We start from the raw sequence: 16,338 nt of genomic DNA on the forward strand, positions 1-16,338 counted from the left end.
CTGTGACTAAGGTTGTCAGGGTTACCGCCCCAGTCCTGTGACTAAGGTTGTTAGGGTTACAGCCCCATCCTGTGACTAAGGTTGTCAGGGTTACCGCCACTTCCTGTGACTAAGGTTGTTAGGGTTACAGCCCCAGTCCTGTGACTAAGGTTGTTAGGGTTACAGCCCCAGTCCTGTGACTAAGGTTGTCAGGGTTACCGCCCCAGTCCTGTGACTAAGGTTGTCAGGGTTACCGCCACTTCCTGTGACTAAGGTTGTCAGGGTTACAGCCCCATCCTGTGACTAAGGTTGTCAGGGTTACTTCCTCTGTGCTGAGCCAGGTTTTCGGGTTCTGGGACGGGGTGTGTGGCACAGTTGGCGGTCTCTGACCCCACCACACTGTAGCATATGGTATTTGGCTCCATCCTCTGAGGATCTAGAAAACAGCGATAAAAAAAGGACAAAAAAAATGTAGAATACAAAAAAGAAAAATTCCTTTCCACCAAGAGAAAAACCCCAAACATATCTGGTATCAGTGGGAGCGTAAAGTCCGATCTGTGGAAATATAACACCGTCATCTGTGCGAAGGAGACCTGTGGCCCCGACGCTCCACGGCCCCCGCAATAAGGACAGAAGAAGCCACCGGAAGACGGTGAAAACATCGGCTGCACAAAGCTCAGGAGATAGGCGCCGGGTTTTTTAATTTTTTTACAAAGTTCAAAATTGTTTAAGACGCAAAATATAAAACCGTCTCACGCCGCCGTCCTGAGAATCCGATCACCAGCCACCGCACCAGACACAGTGGAAACTCAGAGAACCGGGGGATCGGCCCGTTATTCACCGGAAACTCAGAGAACCGGGGGATCGGCTCGTTATTCACCGGAAACTCAGAGAACCGGGGGATCGGCTCGTTATTCACCGGAAACTCAGAGAACCGGGGGATCGGCTCGTTATTCACCGGAAACTCAGAGAACCGGGGGATCGGCCCGTTATTCACCGGAAACTCAGAGAACCGGGGGATCGGCTCGTTATTCACCGGAAACTCAGAGAACCGGGGGATCGGCTCGTCATTCACCGGAAGCTCAGAGAACCGGGGGGGGGGGGGGATCGGCCCGTCATTCACCGGAAGCTCAGAGAACCGGGGGGGGGGGGGGGGGGGAATCGGCTCGTTATTCACCGGAAGCTCAGAGTACCGGGGGATCGGCTCATTATTCACCAGAAACTCAGAGAACCGGGGCATCGGTCCGTCATTCACCGGAAGCTCAGAGAACCGGGGGGGGGGGGGGGGGGGGGGGGGGAATCGGCCCGTCATTCACCGGAAACAGCAGAAACTGAGAGAACCGGGGGATCGGCCCGTTATTCACTGGAAACTCAGAGAACCGGGGGGGGGGAAATCGGCCCGTCATTCACCGGAAACTCAGAGAACCGGGAATCGGCTCGTTATTCACCGGAAACTCAGAGAACCGGGGGATCGGCCCGTCATTCACCGGTAACAGCGGAAACTCAGAAAACGGGGGGGGATCGGCCCATTATTCACCAGTCACTGCACTGGGAGGGTTCCCCACTTTTCACTATATTATAATGGTGGAGTTCAGTAATAATAATAATAATAATAATAATAATAATAATAATATTATATGTCAGTAATAATAATAAATGTCAGTAATAATATTATAGGTCAGTAATAATAATAATAATATATGTCAGTAATAATATTATAGATCAGTAATAATAATAATAATATATGTCAGTAATAATATTATAGATCAGTAATAATAATAATAATAATAATAATATTATAGGTCAGTAATAATAATAATATTATAGGATAATAATAATATATTATAGGTCAGTAATAATAATATATTATAGGTCAGTAATAATATATTATAGGTCAGTAATAATAATAATATTATAGGATAATAATAATAATATTATAGGTCAGTAATAATAATATATTATAGGTCAGTAATAATAATATATTATAGGATAATAATAATAATATTATAGATCAGTAATAATAATAATAATAATAATATTATAGGTCAGTAATAATAATAATATTATAGGATAATAATAATATTATAGGTCAGTAATAATAATATATTATAGGTCAGTAATACAACTTGTCTCCAGACGTACAATCCTCATACAAGTGAAGGGCTGGATAAACCTGTCCCCCGCCGCTGCTCCTCCTCTGTGGCCCCTCTGTGCCGGTGTTCGGGGTCTTCCGCCCCTCTGGGTGGTCTCTCTCGGTTTCAGGGTCTCACTTTCTCCTTCCTGTCACATCTCTTAGACTTTACACAAAGTGCATCCTCCCGCGGAAAATCTGCCGTTCTTTCATTGGCTAGCTTGATGGAGTACTTGGCAGTGATTGGTCATTGATTTTGTGTGCCTCTTGATGATTGGCCTGGCTAAATCAGTGTCTGGCTGTGATTGGTTAGGCTATGTGCCAGATTCTAGCTACAAGTGCGGGCGAGAACGTGGCGTGGTCGGGAGTAGCAGAGTGGACACCGGCTGAGAAACGGAGATCCCGAGGCGGACGGTACCTGCAGGCTGTAGAGAGCGAGCCCGGGCCGCCTGCTATAAGGTCAGGAGTGGGTGTGATGCCTGGTAGATAGTAGTGCTGCCGGCACAAAGGTTGTCAGAAGTGCCACCTCGCTTGGAGCAATGGTTGTCAGAAGAACCCTCCCCTGTGTGTGTCCTGAGGCATTGGTTGTCAGGAGAATCCTCCACCACCTCTGTCCTGGGACCCTGGTGGTCAGGAAGCGCACACCCACCCCCACACCCCTCTCTCTGTGTCCCGGGACGCTGGTTGTCAGGAGAATCCTCCATTTTCTGTGTCCCGGGACGCTGGTTGTCAGGAGAATCCTCCATTTTCTGTGTCCCGGGACGCTGGTTGTCAGGAGAATCCTCCATTTTCTGTGTCCCGGGACGCTGGTTGTCAGGAGAATCCTCCATTTTCTGTGTCCCGGGACGCTGGTTGTCAGGAGAATCCTCCATTTTCTGTGTCCCGGGACGCTGGTTGTCAGGAGAATCCTCCATTTTCTGTGTCCCGGGACGCTGGTTGTCAGGAGAATCCTCCATTTTCTGTGTCCCGGGACGCTGGTTGTCAGGAGAATCCTCCATTTTCTGTGTCCCGGGACGCTGGTTGTCAGGAGAATCCTCCATTTTCTGTGTCCCGGGACGCTGGTTGTCAGGAGAATCCTCCATTTTCTGTGTCCCGGGACGCTGGTTGTCAGGAGAATCCTCCATTTTCTGTGTCCCGGGACGCTGGTTGTCAGGAGAATCCTCCATTTTCTGTGTCCCGGGACGCTGGTTGTCAGGAGAATCCTCCATTTTCTGTGTCCCGGGACGCTGGTTGTCAGGAGAATCCTCCATTTTCTGTGTCCCGGGACGCTGGTTGTCAGGAGAATCCTCCATTTTCTGTGTCCCGGGCCGCTGGTTGTCTAGCGAACCCAACACCAGCACCACCACCTCTTTCCTGGGACACTGGTTCTCACAACAAAAATGGCCAAGGGTTTTTTTTTTTTTTATCTGCCTGTGAAACGTGGGGGTCACCACGGCTGACTAGAGGGGGTGTCTGGTCTTTCTGGCATGTATACTGTTAACCCTCCGTGTGGTGGTTGTTTGTGTCTCCACCGAAGACCTTTGATACTTGGAAGTGACTGAGGCAATTTCGCTCCCAACTTTCTGACGCCCTTGGAAAGTTAATATGTAAGCTTTTGTTTTCACCCTCCATCGGCTGGTGTCAGTGGCGGGCGAGCCTCCTGTTGCAGGCGAGCCTCCGGCACCGATAAGTTTCCATTTAATGTATCTTTGTCAGATTCAGCTGTAAACATGAAGGTTGCCATTCACTGACAGCAAGCCAAGACCTTAAAGGGGGTCTGCAGTCGCTGTACGTGGATCTATTCCCGATTTTCGCCGCTGGTCAAATCTTGCATTTTCACATTACGCTGCCGCGATTTAGCGATCACACAACTTTTGACCAAAGTCCGGACAACCCCTTTAAATGGCTATGAATTCACTGTTTTCATTTTTTATTTTTTTTTTGTTTCAGAAGCGACGTATCTGAGGCAGGACAATGGCAAACTCCCCAGTGATCAACGGCGGGCATGCCGACCTGTGGGCATCTCATAGCCGGATGGTACTGGAGCCTCTTGAAACAAATGATCCGGAGGTAAGAAATCAGGGGGAGACTTAGAGTCGCATGCGACTGAGAATGCAGAGGTGGTGGCACACTTAAGTGGGGTCCTGCTGGCGCCGACGAGCGACGCATGGAGGCGGGCGGGAGGACGTCAGTATCGTGCGCTGCGTCGCTGCTGCATCGCTGTGAGATCTGCCTGTGTGACAGCTCACTAGCGATCATTTAGCGATGCACCAGCGAACCTGACCGGCTCGGATCGCTGGTGCATCGCTAAATGTAAAGGGGGGGGGGGGGGGGCTTTTATATCCTTCACCATTCACTTGGATGGGTGTACTAGATTTTCAAGATTTCTGGACCATCAGATGCCGGACTAAAGGACGTCTACTGCATTAAGGAAATCCCAGGTTATATTTTATACTTTATTTGTAGGTGTACGAGATCATCCGGAAGGAGAAGCGCCGGCAGTGCTACGGGCTGGAGCTCATCGCCTCCGAGAACTTCGCCAGCTGCGCAGTTTTGCAGGCTCTGGGATCATGCCTGAATAATAAGTATTCGGAGGGTTACCCGGGACAGAGGTGAGGGGGCGACAGGAGTGCGCATCACCAAAATATGCAGCATGTCATGTCACATGGGATTGGGGCAATCTGTGGCCTCTACTTATTACGTTTTAAAGGGGTTGTCCAAGATTAGAAACACATGGCGGCTTTCTTCCAAAAAAAAACAACACAGCAGCATCTCTATCCCCAGGTTATGTGTAATGTAGCCCCCAGTCCTTATGACTCTCATAGGCCCAAACTGTGACTCCAGACCCATCCTGTGCACCCGTGTGGCGCTGTCTTTGGAAGAAACAAGACATATTTTTGAGAGAGTCAATATGACCTCACACGTGAGACTCCGTTTTTATGTTGTCACCCCACAGGTACTACGGCGGCACGGAGCACGTGGATGAGCTGGAGCGGCTGTGTCAGGAGAGGGCTCTGGAGGCGTACAGTCTGAACCCCCAGAAATGGGGCGTGAATGTGCAGCCGTATTCAGGTGAGAGATAATAATGCAGATGTCTTGTGGCGCGTCTGCACATTGCAGTGGCTTTTCCTCCAGATTTTGCAGCAAATCTGCATTTATGATTTGTGAATTTTGCTGCCGATTTCGCTCCATGTATTGCCAAAAAAAAGTGTTTTTCGATTCTAGGATCACCTGCAAATTTTGCTGTTTATACTGCCTTGGTGGAGCCTCATGGGAGGATCATGGGGCTGGACCTGCCTGACGGGGGGCACCTCACCCACGGCTTCATGACCGACAAGAAGAAAATCTCAGCCACATCCATCTTTTTTGAATCCATGCCGTACAAGGTGAGCAGTCGTCACATCGCCGTTTGTAAGATCCATGACATCCAGTGATTTGAGCACTCTGTGGACAGTCAGATCATGGGAATGACTATAGCAGCAGGAGAAGAGTGCACTGATCTTGTGGGAGGAAAGTGACCTGATGTTAGTAAGGTCAGAGCTACATGGGCAGGGATGAAATGTAAGAGTAAGGTAATGCCTGTTAAGAAAATGGAAGAATCATCCTCCTCCCTCTCCAGCTGCACAGAGTATTTCAGCATCACATGTTGCTCTGTCTTCACCTTGATCACAGGTGAATCCAGACACTGGTTATATAGACTACGACAGACTGGAGGAAAACGCCCGCTTGTTTCATCCCAAACTTATCATCGCCGGTGAGTACTAAAACCACCATCATCTGGTGACATTCTTTCCAAATATCTGACTGGCATTTTTGCTAAATTTTAAAATAAGGAAAAAAAAAAACTTTATTTTTGTCTAAGGTGTCAGCTGCTACTCCCGGAATCTGGATTATGGCCGAATGAGGACGATCGCCGATGAAAACAATGCAGTCCTCATGGCCGACATGGCGCACATTAGTGGCTTGGTGGCAGCCGGCGTGGTACCGTCTCCCTTTGAGCATTGCGATGTTGTCACCACCACGACACACAAGACCCTGCGCGGATGTCGTGCTGGCATGATCTTTTACCGGAAAGGTGAGTAGTCCTCTACGGGGGGAGAGAATCGGACTTAACGACTGCGGCATTAACTTGATTTGTCTCCGTTAGGAGTCCGAAGCGTGGATCCAAAGACTGGGAAGGAAATCCTGTACAATTATGAGAGTCTGATTAATCAAGCAGTGTTTCCCGGCCTACAAGGTGGACCCCATAATCATGCTATTGCAGGTACGACCCACCCTCGTTGCCATCAAACAACGTATGACAGGATCATGGATCACCTGCCACTGAGCTTTTACAGTTTCATCCTGATTTATTATAGGCATTGCTGTGACCCTAAAACAAACCATGAGCCCGGAGTTCAGGTTGTACCAGAAACAGGTCGTCTCTAATTGCCAGGCGTTGGCAAGTGCATTGGAAGAACTGGGCTATCACATCGTCACCGGTAAGAAAGCTGCAAATGATTTACAAAGCAGAAGTGCTGATGTAAGAAGCCAATGTCCTGGGAAGGATCCTCTGTCCGATATGATGGGGGGAAAGGAACTTGACCCACTGTGTGGCACCGATATTGACTGGTCAGGGGAGATGTCGATCGGCAGACTGAAATCAGACATGTCCAGGCACATTGTTCTCCTGGACATAAGCTGCTGGCCAAGTCAGTCATTGTTTTTCAGAGAACGCTGAAACAATCCATTGTATGGGAGAGACAGCTGACAGCCGAAACATCGCTCCCCTGACAGACATTAATTTGTATGGCCGGCTTAATGAATACATAGCCATGAGGCTGCAGGCTTACTCCACGCGGGGTCCCAACTATGTCACTAGGAAACTTGGTGACCTGATTAAATGGATGATTCCTCAGGTCTCTCTTGGCCTCAGTAATCAAAGGGATGGCCAAAATCAGTGGTTCTTTTTCTGATCCCAGGAGTCACCATGCGTTGTTTCATAAAAGTATATAAACTCTTGTGCAGCCAAATACTTGCGCTGTTTCCAAAACAAACTTAACCGCATCAGTCGGACCCTCACAGGTCTTCAACAGGACTCTTAAAAGCTGCAGTGGCTATGGATGCAGACCACTGCTCCATTAATAGTCTATGGGAATACTGGTAAGAGTGGAGCGCAGTCCCATAGATAATTGATATAGCTGAGATATTTGAGACCTCTTCTGGGATCCCCCCAATGATTAGTAAGTCATTTACTTTCTAAACTGGACTTGTTACTGGACCCCTTTGTAAAGAAAAATTGGCATCTCTGGACGGAAACCTTTTCTGTCATTTTAACAGGCGGCTCCGATAATCATCTCATTCTGGTCAACCTGAAGGACAAGAAGACTGACGGAGGGCGAGCCGAGAAGGTCCTTGAAGCCTGCGCCATCGCCTGCAACAAGAACACCTGTCCGGGTGAGTGCAAGTCTTACTATAGACCTGAAGGCAGAAAATCTGCCTCCGACAGACACTCGAGCAACCGCCACCGCACTAGTAATGGACGTCAGTAAGGCGGTGCGGCCGTCAAATCTAATCTACAGTCTCTGAATATTGTATGTTGACTAGTAAGTGGCCTAATCCATTGTCTGCCCCCCTGTTCTGGCAGGTGACAAGAGTGCCCTCCGTCCCAGCGGCCTTCGATTTGGATCCCCAGCTCTGACTTCTCGAGGGTTTAAAGAAGAAGACTTTAAAAAAGTTGCACACTTCATTCACCAAGGTGGGTGGTGGTGGTGGTTCTAGGCCAGTGTTTCCCAATCACCAGTCCTTATGGCCCCCAACAGATCATGTTTTTAGGATTTCCTTAGTATTGCACAGGTGATGATTTGCAGCTCTGCCCCATTCACTTCAACAGAACTGAGCTGCAATACTAGAGATGACCTCTAGTCGGGGTGGTGCTGTTTTCTGGAAGATGGTTTTTAATTTTTTTTCTTTTTTCATTTTTTTTTTTTTTTTTTTTTTAAATCAGGCATCTTAATCACTCTGGAGATTCAGAACGACATGAACCCAAAGGCGACCCTGAAGGAGTTTAAGGACAAGTTGGCGTCGGACGACAAATACCGAGAGAAGATCTCGTCCCTGAAGGAGGAGGTGGAGCAGTTCTCCGGCTCTTTTCCTCTCCCCGGCTTGCCTGACTTGTGAGTGTTGTGTAGGGATATAACGGAAGAACTTTCGCCATACAAGAGCCAGATATCAAATATCAGCTGCTGAGGAAACATGGCTATAATTAGGAAAAGTGATTTCATTCATCCTGGGCCCATAGTCACACCTCCTCCTCGAGGGTCAGAAACCCCTCGTGATTGTGGCCATGTGGTCCTCAATTTTGCAGCCATTCTGGCAGCATGACGTGGGGGGTGCTATCCGCTGTTCACTTTGTGCCACCGCCAAACCTGCTGGAATAAATGTCTCTGAAAATGTACTAATTTTTTTTTTATTTATTAATTCCCACATTATAAAAGTGATTGGATATGGCACCACTTTATGATTGGGGTGGTCTAAAATGTGAGACCCCCCCCCCCCCCCCCCACTAATCCTGAGAAAGAAGGGCTAGTATAGTAGCTGGACTTATTCAATTCATTAGGGGCAACACTGCACTCTTCTGCCAGGGAATCGCACAGCAGCCGCTCCTTTCTCCGGTGCTTTGAGCGTCACAGCCATCTTGGATCTATTAAAAGATGGTCTCCATATACCAGGGATTAACAACCGCCGGCATTTCAGCTGTTGTAAAACGACCAGATAGCTGCCCAAGGCATGCTGGGAGTTGTAGTTTCACAATATGTGTAGCTGAAAGTTGCCAATCCCCTCTGCATTAGGGCAGAGTCAGACGGCCGTATTTCTCGTGCGAGAATCACATCGTAAAACTTGTCCTGGCTGTTGGCTCTTCTGACCTGAGCTTGACAGCTGTATAGTAATCCATCATGCTGTCTTGCGCAGGTCAGGAGAGGTGCCGGGCCAGTCCATGCAGTGCGATGCGATTCTCGCATGAGTTCCATACGGCTGTCTGACTCTGCCATTATGCCATGACTGCCCTAAATAAACAGAAGGGAAAATGCTGAAAAACCAGCTCTTGCTTTGGGGCAGCTGTGAATAATATGGTTACCGGCTGACTACACTGTTTCCCTTCCCCTGCACTCTCCCAGGTAATTGAGGGGGGTTCTTGCACCCCTGGCCATCTAATCTTTAGCAAAATTCGGATACAAAGAAAATGATGTGGTAGAGATGTGGCAACCAATATGGCTATGGGCACATGCGCGCACACACCCCCACCCCCGTCCGTGGGTTGTCAGACAAGTGTATCAGTCATGCCAACTGTAATCAATCTTTTCCAGCTCTGGATGCAATAATCAGCTGTGTCCATGAGACCAGAGATAAATCTCTCAATTTATTCAAGTGGATTTGACAACAAATTACAGTTTTGGGGTCATGCAGCAGGTTTTTGTGAGCATGGATGGGTCCTCGCATGCACCAATATAACTAGGATATATCTTTGGTACACCAGCTGATCTCCAACTACAACTCCCATCATCATCTGGTGTAACAAAGCTGCAGGAAGCGGAAGGGTTATATTACTGAACCTGCTGTGGTGGTGGTGTGAACCCTGAGTGTTATGGCGGCACCAGAACAGTGGAGTTACCGTGAGACCCCTGCACCTCCAGCGAGCTTCGGCCAAAGGACAAACCGAAATTAAAATGGGGGGGGGGGCCCCCAATCACATCTATGTACGAGGGTTAAATACCAGGAGCGTTCACAGCTTCATAAAACACTTTACATTGAGCTCATTTACAGACCAGACTGAACCGAAACAGCAGCAGTGCGAAGTCAGTGCTGTGGAAAGTCCATTAATAACACCATCTGTGAGGATTATATACATCTCCACTAGAGGGCGCACTGCAGTCGGTTACCATCTGGTCTGCTGAGGGACACTTTTTCCTAAATGCTTCCTGCAGCGCTTGCTGAGACTTTTAGTTCCACAGCAGCCAAGCCACCTAAACGTGTGCAGCCTCTTCAAGAACTTGCAACCGACTGAACACCCCAGACGGACGGACACCGATCTTTCACAGTTGGAGCCGCGAAAGGAAAACTCCCTTCATGGTTCTGTCTGATGGGGCAGAGCTTGCTCCTGGTGTCATGCTCCGCCCACCACTGTGCCCCTCCCAATGGACCTCTATAAAGAGAGGGCGACAATCCATCTGTCTAGGGTTAACAGTCAGCAACACTTTAGCTGTGTTGAAACTACAACTCCCAGCATGCCCTGAAAGTCCTAAACAAAACACTAGAGGTTGTGTAATTTTGTACTGAAAGCTTAACAGGGTTTTCCACATAATCAAAGCAGTTTTGCAATTTACAGTCATTGAGTCCTAGGAGACAGACCACTGCAGCTTGGACGGGATTAGCAGGTAACTGCACGCTCCAGAGATCACAGCAGCGCTTACAAGTTCAATAAAAAGAGATTGTAAGTGCTGGCACATTCTGCTTTCTAGCATCACTCCATTCAGAGATCTGTGAATGCTTTTCTCCCTGATGGCAAGCAGTGCTTTTACCAAATCTTTCCTTAACAGCTGTGGAAGTGGTTCTTCTTGGTAAACGCCCTGCTTGCTGTCAGTAAGTGAAACGATTCATCTGATCGTTTCCACTCACTGCCGGCAAGCAGAGGTGAATCTAGACAAAGAAAATCGGATTGTGGTGATGCAAATCTGACTTCATAAACCTCTATTAGATGAAGCAGAGTGAAAACGTTCTCCAATAATTGATAAATGTTTCCATTCACTGACGGCAAGCAGGGGTTGACCAAGTCAGGCTTAAATGGCAGATGGGATTGTAACTCTGACAAGTCCTGTAACCAAGATTGGACATTATTCACTACACATAGCAAGAGACTATTCCCATTCACTGCCAGGAAGCACAAATCTTACAAGTAAATTACAAAACGCAAACAGAAATAACACTGGGCTGACGGCGAGCGCTGGGGGCCGCTAACTCTAAGGTTTAGCGCTTATAGTGCTGGAGCGTTATAACAGCGGATATCAGCCAGGTCTGATGTAAAGGGAAAAAAAAATCCCCACCCAGGCGATATAAAGGGAGGGGAGGTTCCTGCACTCCTCAGTAATGAAATGGCTGATAACAGGGACTATAGATGATTCAATCCCAAAAAGAGAACGAAGGTGAGATGTACAAAAAAAAACTGTCTCTGACACTGGAATGACTGCTGTAAAGCTGCCCCCTATAGGACGGATCTCTGTAAAAATAAAATCTGGCTAATTACTAAAATGTGCAGTTTTAAAATGTTTTTTGTGCTCCGATACCAGGGTGAAAACTTTCGCTTCTTCTGTAAATATCAGTGCAAAAGCTCTGCATCTGGACCCAACGTTATGGCCGTATTCGCACAATACATTCCCCTGGAAAACCGCAGTGTGTTAACACAGCCAAAGAATGTACAAATGCACCTGTACTGGAAGGATTTTTGTCATGTTTTTTCCAAAACTCTATGCACCAAAGCCGGAAAAAAAAAAAGAATGCAACTGTAAAGCCATACATGGAGGGAAAGGACTTTGAAGATATATGACAAATTAGTGACTATGATTGGGAAAGGGGAGAGGAGATTGCGCTCACCAGCACTAGTAGACGCTAGACCTTAGGGTCAGTGTCCCTCCAGTAGCAGATTCGGCACCTACCGGTCACCGGCTTCTTTTTTTCTTTAATAATCAAACTGTGACTGCTGTTGCGAAACTACAACTCCCAGCATGCCACGAAAGCTATTGGCACCAGATTTGACAACGACTGGCTCCCAGGGCATGCTGGGAGCCTTAGTTTTGCAATGCCAGGACAGCCACAGGTTGAAAGCAACTGACATAGGTCCTCAGTAGTAAAAACTGGCAGAGACAATGTGACAAACCAAAAGGTTAAAAAAGTAAATAAAGCCCCCCCAAGATTCTTCTCTTGGCTGCGGAGCCGACCAAAATGCGCAGTCTTATACACCCACACGTTTCTACAGGGGGCGACCGATGGGTCAAATCTTGTATAAAATGCTGGGGATGTAATCAAATCTGAGCACAGGAAGCAGCTGCGTCCCCGATTCTCTTAGATAATGCATTTTGAGCAGTTCCGAGAGGTATTCTACGATCTTACTGTCCTCGTGGGAGAGGCCGAGGAGCTGCTGCAGGAAGGCGACGCGGCGCTGGGTTATCGACTCCTCGCTCTCCTTCTCCCGGATGGGCAGGTGGACGTGGTGGCAAAAGGTGAAGAGGAAGGCCTTAGCGCTGAGCTGGGTCAGCATGCTCTGCACGTGCATGTAGTAAGTGCTGCCCTTCCTAATCTGTGTGCGGTGGTCTGCCACCCTCTGGAGGAGCGTCCCTCTGTACACAGGGCACCGCAGTGTCTTGTTGTCCGCATCCAATATGCTGGCGTACCGGCTGTATCGGCTCAGGGTGTGCAGAGTGTTGGATCCGGAAGGAGAGACCCCCCTACGAGATGAGAAGAAAAAAAAAAGTTATTAAAAAGTAACAAAGTTCTGAAACTTTTCAACTGCATCTTACCATTTAAGAATTCTGCTTGCTATCAGTGAATGGAAACTCACTTATATAGTCACCGATTCATGATGGACATGACCAGGAAAACGTTTGCATTCCCTGACAGCTAGCAGAAGTCGGCATAACCCCATTTTTTATTTTTTTTTTATGTTAGGCTCCCAACAGCTATCACAGTCCGGGTGGAGCAATAAGTCAGAAATCTAGCTCCTATGTCAGGGTTCCACTCTGTCCTCCTATACTTTACACTGCAGCTCTGCTCGCTCAGATTTTATACCCACAAACCCAGTGGGACTCCATTATGTGGAGAGGGGCTTCAGAGGATTAGAAAGCAGCGAGGACCATTCTCACATTGTCAGTGATGTAGAACAACCGACTCCCTGAAGAGGGGGAAGAAACCAAACAGGAGGTCGAGGACACGGAGTAAATTGTGTAATGGCTTCCGTTACTGCCTCCTAGAAACTGATAATGCAGATATTATCTAATATGGAGAAGACTTGATTCATAATAGTCGGATCCCGAGGATAAAGTGGGAAGCCACCTTTGGGGAAAAAATATTTTTTACCGGTACTTAAAAGCATGAAATTTGAGCTAAATTTTTAGCTCAAATTTCATGCTTTTAAGTACCGGTAAAAAATTGAAAAAGTAATTTTACTTTTGCAATTGGATTTCATTTAAAATCTCTATAGCCTCCGTATTTTTACTGCCTATGAATGAGTTAACTGAGCACGTCCTGATAAGAGTTTTCAGCATGGGAAATATAAATGTACAGGGAAACATCAGCGTGAAAAAGCAAAAGGTATAATGAAAGCCAATTGCAAAAATGATATTTAATCCCAAATACATGCATTTAAAAATGATAGTTCCTGTAAGTGGAAAATCCTTTTAAGGATAACTTCACAAGGGATGAAAATCCACAGATAATCCGCACATATAACAAGAGATTAATTCACTGCACATTTCTCCTCTATATAGGAAGAGATGAAATCCACAGTGAATATTTGCACCAGAGATTCAGAGCGCAGGGCAATTACCGCAGCCGGAGGATGAGATTTCCTCCACACAGCTAGTACTCAGTACCACACAAGTATGGGGACGTTTTTCAGGGTCTTTACCTCTGAAGTCCAATCAGTTTCCACTTCTGGAAATCCATGACGTGCAGGGGGGAGGTCACCCACGTCTTGATGGGTTTGGCTACGTGTCCATTATTAGGGACAAACACGGACAACGCCGTCACAAGTTTTTTCACAAAGGCTTCCTCTTCGCCCAACACAACGAGGGTCCTCCCGCTGAGCAGAGAGTAAATGGCGGGGTGAGAAAAGGGGTACTGCCTGATGAACATCAGAGCATTTTGGCCGGCTTTCCTTTTTTGGCGTTCGGTGATGGTGGCAACGGGGGGAGGGGAAGGTGTCCTATCGGAGCAGGTGGAAGCGCCGCTTCTGTAGCTGGTGGAGTCCTCGTCCACAGTCATTTTTCCAGCGTCCCTGCTACTCAATAGGTAGTTGGACTCAGGAGGAGCGGGGCTTTCCCCGGATGGGTCGTCCACTTGCTCCACGTAGAATTTCACCGAACCGAACATATGGCTGATGTGCCTGCCAGCCTGAGGCGGCATGCTGACTACGACGCCATCGCTTGGCACAAAGTCTCCGGCTAACTCGTCAAGAATGGGAGACTCAGTCCGTATACAACAGGCCGGGTCCACAGTCAGATCGACCTCGTTGGCTTGATCATTGTCCTTGAAATTGGCACAGTCCTCACCCTCGGCAGAGGTCTCCTCTTCGTTAATGGCTATTTGGTAAGAGGCTCGAAAATCTTCAGGGATCACAGTTTCGGATGTACAAGTACTAAGGACTTCAATGCTGTCCTCGCTGATGGTCCTCCGGCTGCCGGATTTCCGTCTGGACTGCGGGCTTGGATGAAGCCTCAGGCACGGCTGACTCTCCGAATGGACGAGGAGCGTAGACTTCTCAGTCTGTAAAACCTCGATGCTGTCTCCACTGCTCACACTCCCTTTGGTCTCTGCCTCGAAACCCTCTGTGTTGCTGGTCGCCTCATCCTGGTCATCGTCGAACGCCTCCTGCTCAATTTTAATCCGCACAGACTCCACGCTGGACTTGTAGGACTCCACACTGACCGAGGGCTTCATGTCTTCTGCCGCTTTAGCAGCACTCGGCTGGTTCAAATATTGCCTAGCGATCGGTTTAAGAGCCAAGGTGGAGACGTCCTCAAAGAGAAAGTTTGCAATGGCTTGCTGCCCTAGGAGGGTTCTGTCCAGGTGGCTCATGACTAAGTAGCTGACGTCGCCCCGATAGCGCTTCTCGATGGCCGTCAGCAGGTCCATCGTCTGGGTGAAAAAGTAGACGTCCACCAGCTCCTCCAAGGTCTTCAGCTTCTTATCGAAACACTTGGAAGACTTGGCTTTGATGAATTTGGGGGTGTAGGAGGAGCGAGGGGTGTAGACCTCCGGGTCATCGTCGTCACCTTCGTGGTCGGAGGTGGTGACTGGGTCCGGCACGTATGGCTGGTAGTCCTCCCCCTTTAGGTGTCGGTATGGGTAGGACTGGATCTGTCGCAGGAGGTCCTGGTGCTCGATCATGGACTTCTCCACGTTGCCCAGCTCGTTGGCCTTCTCGATGGCCTGGGTGGTGTAGAAACCCTGGTGGTCCGTCTTCTCCTGCTCTTCCATCTCGTCCAGGAGGACGCTCCGGGTGTAGTCCAGGTCCTTTAGCTTCTTCTCCAGCTCGTTGGCGAACGCTTTGCGGTTTCCAGTCTTGAGACATTCGGACGCCTTGGAGAAGTCGCCCGAGAGCTGCAGGAACTGCTCCATGATCTTGTCCTCGTCGGTGGAGATGTAGGCCATGCAGAAGGGGCGCACGAAGCCTCGCGCTTCCAGGTCGTACAGCGTCAGGTGGTGCACGTAGGCGAACGCCCCTTCCTTGGAGTCGCCCAGGACCACCTTGGAGTCCTCCACGAAGTTCAGCTTGGGGTACGAAGACCCTGGGGGGTGACCCACGAACGAGGCCTGGTAGTCCACCGACATGATGCGCAGGGAGAAGTAGTTGAGGTCGAAGGCACCGCGGACGCGGGGGTCGTCGGGGACGGTGAGAAGAGGCTGTGGCCCCACCTGCTCCGAGAACTCCGAGATCAGGATGAAGTCCCTGATGAATTTGGCCCCCGAAAGCCGGGACCAGGGGCTGCTCTCTGGAAACAGCGGCACTGAGTACTCCTCTGGGAGCCCCGGGGAGTCCTGCAGGGGGCAGTCATACTCCTCATCGCGGGTAAACGCCACCACATCCGGAGAGCCGATCATCTTGTCACAAACACCTCACAGGGAGGACGCCATCTTGAATTGCGAACCACATGACATGCCAGTGACGTCACGGATTCCCGCTTAAGTAACACAAGTCCGGAACATAAGCGAGAGAAACCCAGCAGCCAGGAAGTTATCGTCCTTCCTTCCTCATCACCGGAGAAACAAGAATGCCGGGAATTGTAGTTCTGACAACGATCACATGACTAGTACGGAGCCTGGAGAGGGTCAGAAGTAGTGATGTGTCGTTCGTGAACGATCCGATACAAAGAGCCGGCTCGCTGCTGTGAACGAAATGAGCCGGCTCTGCAGGGTGAATGAGCCGTTTTTTTTTTTTCTGGCGTCTGGAAGCAGTGAATCCTGACTGTGACTCATCTGGGGGGAGGAGCGGTCAGGAG

The 16,338-nt window shown here is 48.8% G+C and overlaps 3 protein-coding genes across 4 annotated transcripts in view; 1 reads left to right on the forward strand and 2 right to left on the reverse strand.

Annotated features, from left to right (window-relative positions):
- PRPSAP2 (phosphoribosyl pyrophosphate synthetase associated protein 2) overlaps nt 1-2,276 on the reverse strand; it is a 65,550-nt gene extending 63,274 nt beyond the window's left edge. Inside the window, exon 1 of the mRNA XM_073558474.1 lies at nt 2,122-2,276. The gene's annotated coding sequence lies outside the window, so the exon portion shown is untranslated. The remainder of the gene's footprint in view (nt 1-2,121) is intronic.
- Nucleotides 2,277-2,423: 147 nt separating this feature from the next.
- Nucleotides 2,424-8,525, forward strand: SHMT1 (serine hydroxymethyltransferase 1). 2 transcript variants are annotated; one of them, XM_073558472.1, is made up of 12 exons: nt 2,424-2,569; nt 4,040-4,159; nt 4,556-4,701; nt 5,046-5,161; nt 5,315-5,475; nt 5,762-5,843; nt 5,952-6,164; nt 6,237-6,353; nt 6,448-6,570; nt 7,409-7,525; nt 7,716-7,826; nt 8,076-8,525. In XM_073558472.1, the coding sequence occupies exons 2-12, from the start codon at nt 4,064-4,066 to the stop codon at nt 8,246-8,248; spliced, it is 1,455 nt and encodes a 484-aa protein (XP_073414573.1). In that variant the 5' UTR covers nt 2,424-2,569; nt 4,040-4,063; the 3' UTR covers nt 8,249-8,525. The 2 variants fall into 2 exon arrangements, with proteins under 2 accessions (XP_073414573.1, XP_073414574.1); XM_073558473.1 differs by lacking the exon at nt 2,424-2,569 and adding an exon at nt 3,737-3,877.
- Nucleotides 8,526-9,459: 934 nt separating this feature from the next.
- On the reverse strand, nt 9,460-16,280 carry SMCR8 (SMCR8-C9orf72 complex subunit). The gene is made up of 2 exons (XM_073558470.1): nt 13,746-16,280; nt 9,460-12,567 (listed from the first exon to the last, which is right to left on the reverse strand). The coding sequence occupies exons 1-2, from the start codon at nt 15,938-15,940 to the stop codon at nt 12,114-12,116; spliced, it is 2,649 nt and encodes an 882-aa protein (XP_073414571.1). The 5' UTR covers nt 15,941-16,280; the 3' UTR covers nt 9,460-12,113.
- Nucleotides 16,281-16,338: the final 58 nt, after the last annotated feature.

This window comes from Dendrobates tinctorius, unplaced genomic scaffold, assembly GCF_039654945.1.
Source record: "Dendrobates tinctorius isolate UK_male_01 unplaced genomic scaffold, ASM3965494v1 ptg000257l, whole genome shotgun sequence".
Classification (NCBI taxonomy): Eukaryota; Metazoa; Chordata; class Amphibia; order Anura; family Dendrobatidae; genus Dendrobates; species Dendrobates tinctorius.